General features: G+C 35.9%; 2 protein-coding genes across 2 annotated transcripts; both read right to left on the reverse strand.

Annotated features, from left to right (window-relative positions):
• Positions 1 to 1,944: 1,944 nt before the first annotated feature.
• Positions 1,945 to 3,171, reverse strand: LOC116121469 (cold shock protein 1-like). Its single transcript, XM_031407424.1, has 2 exons — positions 2,250 to 3,171; positions 1,945 to 2,109 (listed from the first exon to the last, which is right to left on the reverse strand). The coding sequence occupies exons 1-2, from the start codon at positions 3,003 to 3,005 to the stop codon at positions 2,089 to 2,091; spliced, it is 777 nt and encodes a 258-aa protein (XP_031263284.1). The 5' UTR covers positions 3,006 to 3,171; the 3' UTR covers positions 1,945 to 2,088.
• Positions 3,172 to 4,708: 1,537 nt separating this feature from the next.
• LOC116121472 (ferredoxin--NADP reductase, leaf-type isozyme, chloroplastic) lies at positions 4,709 to 7,056 on the reverse strand. Its single transcript, XM_031407426.1, has 9 exons — positions 6,844 to 7,056; positions 6,506 to 6,740; positions 6,250 to 6,383; positions 6,010 to 6,088; positions 5,804 to 5,895; positions 5,645 to 5,722; positions 5,460 to 5,522; positions 5,116 to 5,350; positions 4,709 to 5,029 (listed from the first exon to the last, which is right to left on the reverse strand). The coding sequence occupies exons 1-9, from the start codon at positions 6,946 to 6,948 to the stop codon at positions 4,962 to 4,964; spliced, it is 1,089 nt and encodes a 362-aa protein (XP_031263286.1). The 5' UTR covers positions 6,949 to 7,056; the 3' UTR covers positions 4,709 to 4,961.
• Positions 7,057 to 11,325: the final 4,269 nt, after the last annotated feature.

The raw sequence follows: 11,325 nt of genomic DNA on the forward strand, positions 1-11,325 counted from the left end.
TACTAAAAACCCCCTAAAAATTTCGTTTTACCCCAAAATATAAAAAAATATCAGGGAGGAACAAGAAATATTTCAGGCCCATAGGACCAGTCTGGGTCCTAAAATTGCTCATGGGCCTGGGGTCGGTCCCAAGCCCATGAGCAACTGGTCCCATTTGGGACCAATCCCAAAAGGACCAGTCCCAAACAGGCCTGGGCCTGGGCTTGCTTGGGACTGGTCCTTGACCAGCTCTAGACAAAACGGTAAATTCAATTTATTTTATTTTATTTTTTTATTTTCTTTTAAATATTTTGGTAACCTAACAATATGCTTCACTAGTCTTATGACATCATTTGATGAATGCTTTCTCAATCGATTCACAAACCTCTCGGAATCAGTCTCTGTAATTACAACTCAAAATTATCATCAAGTTTTGAACTTCAATCACTGAACAAACAAGAACAAAATAAAAAAAAAATTCAATAAACAGATTAACTTCAAAGCTTTGAATGTTATATCTGTTTGCCGAACTTTGAAGCAGATCATTCAGAGAATCTTCAGACTGAAAAACATTGTAAACTTTTTGAACAACAAATTTATCTAGTTGTAAAATTGGTGAAGGTTTTGGTATAGAGAAAATAAGAAAGGGAGGAAGAAAAGGGTGATAAATTGATGATTGCAGTTGGTGAATTTCCCAAACTACCACCTATTTAAAACATCATTTAGTTTTTAGCAACTGAAGAAACGAAAAGAAATATCAGTAGGCTGTAAACTAATGGGTAATAATTTAAGAGTAAGTTGGTAATTAACAAATGTAATTGTGATCACCCATTTAAGAGTAAGTTGGTGAAAACATCCCAACCCCAGCTTATAAATTAAAGATTGATACAATTTTAGACTGGGCTTATGTTGTCCAAGACTTTTAGATGAAAAAAAAGGAGTTCCATTATTATAGTTGGTGAATCACCAGCTTCCACCCCCTATCATCATTTACCCCATTTAATAGGTCAAATTAAGATCAATTAATTTCATCACCCAAATGAAGAAAAAGTAAATTCAGTGGCCCGAAATGACTGCTTGTAGTGATTCAGTACCTGGGCTGCTAGCTGTTAGCTACGATTAGACGTCTGCAGGGCTTTCCAATTTGAATCCAACATTCCAAAAGCCCAAAATTAAGGCCTGCTTTTTATAATTAAAAGAAAAAAAGCTCAAAGTAAAAGCTGGTACTGATAAATGATTGGAAATAAAAGGTTAACTCCTACTTTTTACATAAAAAAATCCAGGCTTAGTTGATGAGAAAACTGAACATTGACACAAGAATTTGATTATATGGTTAACAATAAAGAATGGTGATATAATAGAAGATCCATGATCCCGATTGGAGATAAATATATCTCCCCCTCTCAAACTGCACAATTCAATGCATTAAGCGCTGGGCAAGTAAAAACAGAGTTTAAACTAAAGGCAGTAATGAAGTTCCATTTGATCTGGCTTCAAATAAATTCTTAGTTACTGTTAGGTTTCAGTCGTCTAGCATTTGAAAGAAAGTTAAGAAATAGTAAACACCAATGTGGAGCATAAGAAGGGAGAAGAATTGGGAAGGATCCTCATTTAGAAGGGAAAAGTGAAAGTCCAGAGTTAATTATAAAGAAGATCAATACAACAAAATCCATCATAATACTTTACCTAGAACTTAACATTTGTTAACAATTTCCAAATCAAAAATCACTCAAGCTTCAATGGTGGTGGAACAGGAGACTGCTTCAACACATTCCTTCACACCCAGATACTTTTGCATACTGGCTGTTGTTTAGTGTATCAGTTAATTCGACTCTAAACCCTAAAAACCCTGGTTAGAAACCTTTATTCACTTATGTGAATTCGGGTACCAAATTATATCACTCATTTGCCTGGATTGAAGCAAACAACAATAGAACAATCCAATCTCACATGAACTAATATATATAACCAAAACACAGATTCACCATTAAAGATAGCAACTGCCTAATTAGAAAATTATCAATATAAAACATATCCGAACCAGATGCCATTTGTATCAAAACTGGAAGATTTTTTCTTCACGTAACCGGTGGATCCAATCACCTCTTCCTATATATACTCAATCTCCACCTAATACAAGTACCCAAATATTAAACCAACTGTTAATTAAGAAAAAGGGAAATACTGATTAGAATAATAAACAATATTTACTACTATTTCTCTTTTTCTTTTTCCTTCATCAATTAATCAATCAAAAACTATCATTAAACCTTTGTGCATTCCCTGGCAAAGTGCCCTGGATTCCCGCAGTTAAAGCACGTACCACCACCACCACCACCACCACCACCACCAGCTCCGCGGCGACCGCTTCCCCCAGTACAGTCCCTGGCCAAGTGCCCTGACTTTCCACAGTTATAGCAACGGCCACTGCCACCGCTGCTTCCCCTGTTTATACAATCCCTCGCTAAGTGCCCATAATCACCACACTTGAAACACCCACTTCCACTTCCACCACCACCACCACCATTATTAAGTGGAAGTGGACAATCTCTGGCAAAATGCTCGGGATCACCACAGTTATAGCAACCACCGCCAGTATAGTTACCGCTTCTTTTGTTACTAGTACACTCCCTCGCCAAGTGTCCTACACCATCGCAGTTATAACAGACCACCCCACCACCACCAGACGCGTACACATTATTTCTCCTGTTATCGTTGGAACCTTTCCAGCTTCCGCCAAATCCACCACCACGTCCGCCGCGGCTGTACCCATTGTCTTTCCTAGGAGAGCGAACTGCTCCCCTACCCAGAGCAGTGACGTCAAGGGCTTGGTACTTACCGTCGGGTTCAAGCTGAACATCGAATTCAACGGGCTGGTTGTCGCGGAGAGTACGGTAACCGTCGGATTTGATGGATTTGTGATGGACAAAGAGATCTGCACCCCCATCATCAGGCTTGATGAAACCATAGCCCCTGATGTTATCGAACCAGGTGACTTTGCCGGTTGATCGGGTGAGTTGAGCCATTGATATGATCGAGATCTAATATAAAAGGGGGAAAAAAATATAGAAACCCTAGTGAAAATGCAGGCTTACAAGTTTGAGGATTCCTTCTTCTTTATACAACTCCGAACCTCTCCTTGGCATTCGCGGTATTTACGCGTCCTATGATTTCCTGCTTTACGGACTTTGATAAGAAACCGTGGACCCCTATTTTTATGCTTTTCAACATAGCGTTGGCTTTAATCCGAATATCTCTTTTTTATTGTTAATTTTCAGCCTTTGATTTGGAACCGGGTCCTCTTCAATCCTTTCTTTACTTTTGTGTTTTGCCCACTTCCACTTTTTCTGTTCTATACCTTCTGATTTTTATTTTTTTTCTGTGCAGCATCAGATTTTCTCACAATTCATTACTAACTCAATGGGTTTGATGGTTACTCAATCCGTAAATGATTGGGCTGACGAAGAGCTTGACGACGGCCCAGTGCTCATCCACCAGACAATTATGTTCATCCACCTAGCCCAACTGGCCATCTTCAGATTCCAGCTTTAAAGATTAAACGATTGTTAAAGGCAGAACAAACTACCATCTCGCTGGTTTTTGATTGAGTTTTATTTTTAATGAGAGTTTGATGGACAATGTTGTGTGATTAATCTGGATCGGATAATTTCTCTTTTGGCTTGGAGATATCTTTCGATATGGATTCCACTATCAAAGCTAAAGATTTTGCTTTGAATTTATTTCCAATTCAATCTTGTAACAGGTACTATATAAACCTAATTAGAATTTGAGCTAGAGACTAAGAAAAGAGATAATTCAAGAGAAAAAACTCGTTCAAATAACTCTTTGTAACTCGGTTCGTCAATATACTCAATAACACAACATAATAGTTTAAAAATCTTTTCTTGTTCCTTGTTATTTTAAGATTATTGCTGCAAACTCATCGTTACAACGTTGATCCCCATTTGTAGCTAGTTGAAAAATTATTTTGACCCCCATTTTAGACATGGTATGACGTAGAACATCTAGCGGATGAATACATGGAGCGGACTTAATATCAAAAGTCCGTGTGAAAGCCCAAAGGACTTAAATGAGCATGCCTCATTCAAATGACCATAATTTTTTATTCAGGAAGAGCTACGAGGCCTATAAGATACCGTTGGAAAGCTTATTTTGAGCCCGTCGACGTGGGAACCGCTTTGCTAGATTGGAGTTCATTTTCGAGGTCAAAATCCACTGTTTTGGCATGTTTGGAGGCTGTTTTAGTTAATTGATCGTTTTTTCCTTCTTCTTTTTTTCGGATTTTCTTGTTTTAATTGATTTAGTTTTTGTTTCTTGTTGTTAGTAGGAGACTTATTAGGGTTGGTTGTCACCCTATATGAACTTATTTTTCGTTTTGGAGAGAATTCAATAAATTATTCAGATTTGACTTTTCGATTTTAAGCTTTAAGTTTCTGGATTGAGACTTGTGTTATCAGTTCTAAAGGCATAGTCGAGTGCTAGCCTTGTTTTATCACGCTACTCGCTACGTCATGGTATCATTAATTAGTTTGTATAAGTATGCATTTAGATTCTTCAATGGCAGATTATTATGTGATAGAATTTAAGGTGAGTCTGACTCCTCACCCAATAAAGCCTTATTGAATGAAATGATTATCCTTTCTTATAAATCAATGGGTTTGAGCATGTCTAATCGCTGTAGGACTCTAACATTATGATTATGAGAAAATACAAAGAGAACTCATAAGAAGCATTTTGTATTCTGCTGCAATATATTGCATGGTACATGACGTTCCCTCAACTCATGAAAATTCTTTAGAGATAATGGAAGATACACTGCTTCATCAACAGAAGGGGGAAAATGGAGAAAATAATAGACATTAACTATCTACACAATGAAGAGGAAATCATTATAGAGATTCATGGTAGCTTGAAAAAAAAAAGGGGAAAAAGGGGGTGATTTGTACAAGTAATTAAAGCATTTAGTAGACTTCCACATTCCATTGCTCAGCTTTCTTCAATTGCCTTTTGTACTCAATCCAATCAATGCCTGAAAAATACAGCAAATGAAACATCAGAGATATTATAAAATGAAATCCTTCAGCAAGAATCTGAGTAATATGATGTGTTTCTTACCATCTCTAGCAGCCAGTGATACCATTATGTCATCAATTCCTTTCTCCATGCCCTTCAACCCACACATATACACATAAGTGTTATCTTTCTTCAGTAATTCCCAGAGCTCTTCTGCATATTGAGCCATTCGAGTTTGAATGTACATCTTCTCTCCTTTCTCGTTCTTTTGCTCTCTGCTCACAGCAAAGTCAAGCCGAAAGTTATCGGGGGCCTTCTCCTTCATCTTCTCAAATTCCTGTTCCATTCAACGTGATAAAATGTGAGTGTAAACATCAATCAGATTCAAGTTCAAAAACAGAGCAAATTAAACATCTGATCAATTGAGGAAAAGTATTGTGGTTCACCTCCTTATAGAGCAGGGAGCTACCAGTGGGGACACCCAAGAACAGCCATGCCAAACCATTGAACTACAGAGCAAATAAAAATCTCAGTCACTCATAAGAGAGTGATGTTTCTATGACAGCTAAATTACCCTGCAATAATAGTGCCTCTGAGGAAATTTTACAGAAGTTGACTAGTTTTATTTTACCTTGTAGTTTTCATGCTTCTCAAAGAACATTTTCCACAAAAATGATCGGAAAGGAGCAATTCCAGTTCCAGTTGCAAGCTGCAATACAAAAAATTCTGTGAAAAACAATGTAGTGAAATCATGACCAAAAATTAGTATGGAAAGAGCAGGATTAAGTACCATGATGATTGTGGCATTCGGGTCCTTTGGCATAAGCATTTCTTTCCCCACAGGTCCAGTAATCTGAACTTCAGCCCCAGGCTTTAAGTCACCTAATACAACACATTTTGAGCCACCAGGTTAAAACCATGAAGAGAGAGGTTGATTCATATTGTATTTTAAAGCTATATAAGAAGTTCATAGAACAAAATGCTCCGCATGCTTACATAAGAAATTCGAGCAGACTCCTTTAACAATCTCTCCGTTCTCATTGGTGTACACAAGACGTTTCACACAGAGAGAAACCTGCATGACGGCAATCAGATCAAACCAATAAACGAAAATTTCAACACAGCAGATGGATTTGCAATTGTGGTGCTAGTTTAAGAGCATATTTTGGTAACTTATGCATGCAATTGGAAATTTTATATGTCACGGAAAATAAGAATTGTCGATTTGAAGCTCACAGTTTTGGAGTCTCCAAAGTCACCAAGAGCACTGCTAGCAATTGAGTATAATCTCAGCTTGTGAGGCTTCCCATTCTTGTCAACACCATCAGCAATCACCCCAATGGATTGCCCTTCTCTATAAGGGACCTCTCCTAAAGCATCCATTCAGCTCAAAATCAATAACTTTTTTCTTATATTAATCAATCAAGATCAAATTTTCACATATAACAATGATAACTTATAGTTTGAAGTGGTGTATTAAGAAAAAAGATACCTTCAGTGCTGAAGACCATGTGCCAGGTTTCTCCAGGAGCATCATCACCAGTGATCTTAGTGTTTAGAAGGCATCTGCCAATGTAAGGGTTCTTAGGTTTGAACTTGTTAACAACGACACCTTCTTCATCTTTCTTAGATTCTTTCTTAACCTTAGCAGGAGCCTCGGTGGTGACTTGGGCTCTGACTGACACCACTCTCCCTCCTGTAGAAGCATCTCTGTAGTAGAATGGAACCTGAAAAAAAAAAAAGACACAGCCCCAGGTTATCAACTAAAAAATCAGCAATGAAACATACTGCTAAAGAATTAAAATCATATACATGCAGATAAATTTTTACCTTCTTGAAGGTGATTCTTTCAGATGAGATAGCAGAGGTTCTAGTTGGAAGAGAAGTAGACTTGGAAGATGGAAGAGAAACTGCAGCACTAACTGCAGTAGTCATGATAATTGAATGGGAAAGAAGAAAAGAAAAAGAGAGGAAAAAAATGTAATGGAGATGGTAGGTAGTAAGTAGGTTGATGAAGGAGTGAGTGAGAAGAGAAAAGAAAAGAAAAGGTACAGATTTTTTGGTGGTTTTTGATAGGGAGAGTAATATGGATATTGTATTGGGTGGAGGAGATTAGAAAGCCAATGCAGTGGCTTATGGAAGGATAAGTTTATGACCAAATGTATGACTCTCACATTTTCATCTATTACTGTTGTGGTCTAAGCCATTTATCTTATTGATATTTGGTTCACAACTTGGAAAGCTATGTTAATGGGCATATGGACACCTGAATTGGTGACCTTAAGTACAGTATTTTTTTTTTCAGTCCTCACTGCATTTACTCGTATGATTTATTACTTTTGAGAAACTTTCTTTAATATTTGAACCAAAAGTGCTGAATATGCTAATTTTAAACTGCAGTTAATGGCTTTTTCTCACCCAAATAATGGAGAACAAAGAGTAAACTCGGTCTAGACTGTTGGGGTTTTTGAAGAGGGGAAACCGATGAATCTTTTGGTGGTAGAAGATTGAATTTTTGTGGTTGAGCTTGATTGGAATTTAACTTGGGAGAGACGGTTGCGTAAACCCTAATCAACAATTGGCGGGGTCAGTACGAGTAAGGTTTGAGGGGTTTTGGTGAGTGATAATTGAAAAAGATAATGGTGGTAGTGTAGAGCTACAACGATGCTGAAATTTGAAACAAAATATAAATTTGAATAATAAAGTGGTATTTTAAAAGTTTGTGGGTGAAAAAATGTCATTAAGCTATTATTTGGGTAAGAAAAAGTTAGTTTACTCCTTTTAAGAAAGGGAAGAAACAGTGAGACAGTCATAGAATTGAAGAAATTCCGAACTACCCAAATACGACCTTCATAGCTTTTACTTGATTCAAATCATTGGGCCTTAATAGCCTAAGCTTTTGCAGTTGCTATGGGATTACATTTTGGGGTCACAATTATGGTCTGCTTTATAGCCGTATGCAATATATTACTTTCTTTGGTCGTCATATTTGTTTGAGTTGGGAGTAGCAGATATTGAATTATGATTTGCAGAAGCAGATGTATAAATGACTTAGTTTATACTGTTTTGAGACTTAGATGATATATAGAGAGGGCTCATAGCAAGTAAATCTTTTTATCATCAAACCATTTTATGAGTTTAAGAATCAAACATTTTAAATGAAATTTCAGTTTAACTGCATCTAAGTTGAAGTTGACAGCATATTTTATTGTATTCCTTAATGCAGTCAATGACTCACACACATTGATCAGGCCTAGGATGCAACTCCAGACCATATGGTTTTGACTTTTGACTAGTCAATAATCATAGTTTTGTATTAACCTTTTAGGAGTAATACTATAGCAACAGAAAGTTGTGTATCGAATGACGTGATAAAATCTTGATCGTTGATTAATATTAACTAATAATAAATCAACGGTTAGGATTTTATCACGTTATTCGGTGCATAACCTTCTATGGTTCTATCATTTTCGAACCTCTTAGATGGGGTGTTAAAATGGCTAATTGGAGTATGAGAAAGAGGTGCAAGTGTAAAAGAGAATTTAATATAGTTTTTTAAGTTTAAGTTTCCTTAGAGAGTATTTGGTTTAGGGAATATTGGATTACTATGAATGTTGTATTAATAGAAAGTTGGATTATTTTGAAGGTTACTGTGAATCTTTAAAGAAGTGTGTTTGGTTAGTTGGAATAAATTGGTGGATATGTTATATTAATATGTTTGGTTGTGAGGAATAAATTGGGGGGTATGTTTAAATTACTAAATTGCCCTGATTTTATAATATTAAAATAATATTTTTTATTATTAATTTTTGAATAATTTCTTTTTAACCCCCTACACTTCAGATTTGGCTAAAACACCCCAACAACAAAAAAAGTTTAAAACTTAACAAAACACCCCCACCCACCCCAAGCCATTGCTGGCAGCCTGCCATCACTGCCGGCAGTGGCAACAGTGGAGATTTGGCCGTGAAAGGCTAGATATTTGGTCGTAAAATGACGATCGTGTCACGGCCACAGATCTGGCCATGAAAGGCTAGATCTGGCTGTTTCCGGCTATGGATCACAAATCCATGGCCATAAATAGTCTTAGCGGCACACGATAGGCCAGATAAGGCCGCCTGTGAGCCATTTCGTTGCCGACGGTGGCTGCCAGCATTGGTTGTTTGCTACTGGCGGTGGTGGCCAGATCCATCCAACCACCCTTTGGTAATTTTTTTTAAATTCCAAAGGTATTTATGTCATAAAAACTTTGTATATAAGGATAAAATGGTCCATTGGTATTTTTGTAAATTGTTTTTAAAACAAGGACATTATTGTCCTAAAATTTTAAGAGGTAAAATTGTAACAAAAATTAGATTATCAAGTAATCTTAAAATACCTAAGAAAATGGAGGTAATCAGATTACCTCTTATATTATCAATAGTAACTACTATTGGTATTAGAAGATTACTGGAATCTTATATTACTTGACAACCGAACATGGTAATCAAATAATATAATATGACATTACCTCAATAATCCAATATTACCTCCAATTAAACGCACTCTTTAATGGTAAAAGGGCAAAAGGAGAATCTAATATGATCTCTCAAGTTCAAGTCCTTACGACCCCTAATAGAGGTGACCATCAGAGCTCTTACTCGTTCAATAGTTTTAGAGTCTCCATAGTTGCTAATAGGGGTGATCATTAGAGCTTTTACTCGGTTGATAGTTTTAAAGTCTAAAGAGGATTAATTGAGATACGTGCAAACTAACTGGAACATTGTCAATTATTAAAAAAAAAAAAAAAAAAAAAAAAGGGGTACATTTTTAGCACACACGCACCGTTGGCAAGATTAGAATTTATAGTAAACCATGTTTGGACCATTCATCCTAAAATATGATTGGGTTTGGACTTGGACCCGGACCCAAGTTTGTTTCTTGGACCCAGGTCCAGAAAGTTTTTGTATTTGGTTAATAATTGAAATAATGGTTATGAGGCTGCATTTATTAACATGACCTTTGCACATTGAATTTGTACCATTATAGCCAAACCAACTCATAAATGCCAAATTTTCAAAGCTTCGTCGTCGTCCAAAGAAAGAACATATACAGTTAAGAAGAATTTAGCATAATTTAATTATAGTATAAAGGATTACACTTTTGGTCAATGGTACAGTGTCATTATTTTGTTATCTTGGAAATTATATACATAGTTTTAACTATTATCTATAAATTTTCAAAAAAAAAAAAAAAAATATTAAGAGTATTGTTGATGCTGAAATTTGCGTTAACCAAAAGTATATAAACTGTCAATATAAACATATGGTAGATGAGTTTTCAGGGTTTTATCCTGAAAAAATGATGTCATAATAGGTGGGTTTCTAAAGATATTATTTACTTTTAAGTCTTGAGATTTACACAATTATCTTTGGATAGTGAGAATACCCTTATCCTATATAAACGATTAAAACTCTCGTCAACGTGGGACTTTAACACCCACAAGTATTAATAATTTTATATAATATTCTTCAAACCTACCATAAACAATCTGTATTCAAGCTAAATTTTAAATCTTAATCAAATATTCATATAATTATTTTAAATGTTAAGAATGGTTGACGCTGACGGGCTGATTGAATTGGTCTATCCATGTGTTTGAATCTCATTTTATTCTCCCTAACATCATATCTTTAATTAATTATTTATTATTATTATTATTATTTTTGGTGACATGTCATCCAATTTAGACTGCGTGTGTAGAATATGAATATGATCCTAACAGAAGTGAAGTTACGTTTGTAGGGTATAGCAGTGACCTTTTATTAAAGAATGGTCAAATGCAGTTTGCAGAGGTAAATGGTTGAATGGAGACCCATCTTCACGATCTCCCACGCAACTACTCGGAGAATCAGCTGACGGAACCAAATATATAATAATATTGTTTCAGATTTAGTAGTTGGTTTGAAAATGTCTTAAGTCGTGGGGCTGAATGTTTCTTGAACGGTAGCTACAAAACAAAAATCCCAGTTCAGCAAATTGCAAAAACAAAAATCCCAGTTCAGCTTATCATTTTCAACTGCTCCACCAAATCAGAACCATTTTGAGAAACATAACAGGCCCAGAACTGCTAAAGCCAGCACATATATATATATATATTCCAATTTGAAATAAAGAAACAAATAATTTGATACGACAAATACCCAAACTAATAATTGGTTCTGGGTGGCTTAAGTTGAGCCATGAAACTTAACATTAACAAATGGGGAAAAGCACAAAAAGAAGCAGCAGCAAGCTGCTTTGTAAAGGACTAAACATACTTCTAAACAATTA

This window comes from Pistacia vera, unplaced genomic scaffold (genome assembly GCF_008641045.1).
Source record: "Pistacia vera cultivar Batoury unplaced genomic scaffold, PisVer_v2 Contig986, whole genome shotgun sequence".
NCBI classification, from domain to species: domain Eukaryota; kingdom Viridiplantae; phylum Streptophyta; class Magnoliopsida; order Sapindales; family Anacardiaceae; genus Pistacia; species Pistacia vera.

What these genes read in the sequence shown, in the direction of transcription:
- LOC116121469 (XM_031407424.1), bottom strand. Translation starts at nt 3,005, where the DNA reads ATGGCTCAACTCACCCGATCAACCGGCAAAGTCACCTGGTTCGATAAC. An exon ending in TTGCCAGGGAATGCACAAAG is followed by an intron (nt 2,110 to 2,249) that starts GTTTAATGATAG and finishes TACTTGTATTAG; the next exon opens with GTGGAGATTGAGTATATATA.
- LOC116121472 (XM_031407426.1), bottom strand. Translation starts at nt 6,948, where the DNA reads ATGACTACTGCAGTTAGTGCTGCAGTTTCTCTTCCATCTTCCAAGTCT. An exon ending in AGTCTGCTCGAATTTCTTAT is followed by an intron (nt 5,896 to 6,009) that starts GTAAGCATGCGG and finishes GTGTTGTATTAG; the next exon opens with GTGACTTAAAGCCTGGGGCT. An exon ending in GCTCCCTGCTCTATAAGGAG is followed by an intron (nt 5,351 to 5,459) that starts GTGAACCACAAT and finishes TGAATGGAACAG; the next exon opens with GAATTTGAGAAGATGAAGGA.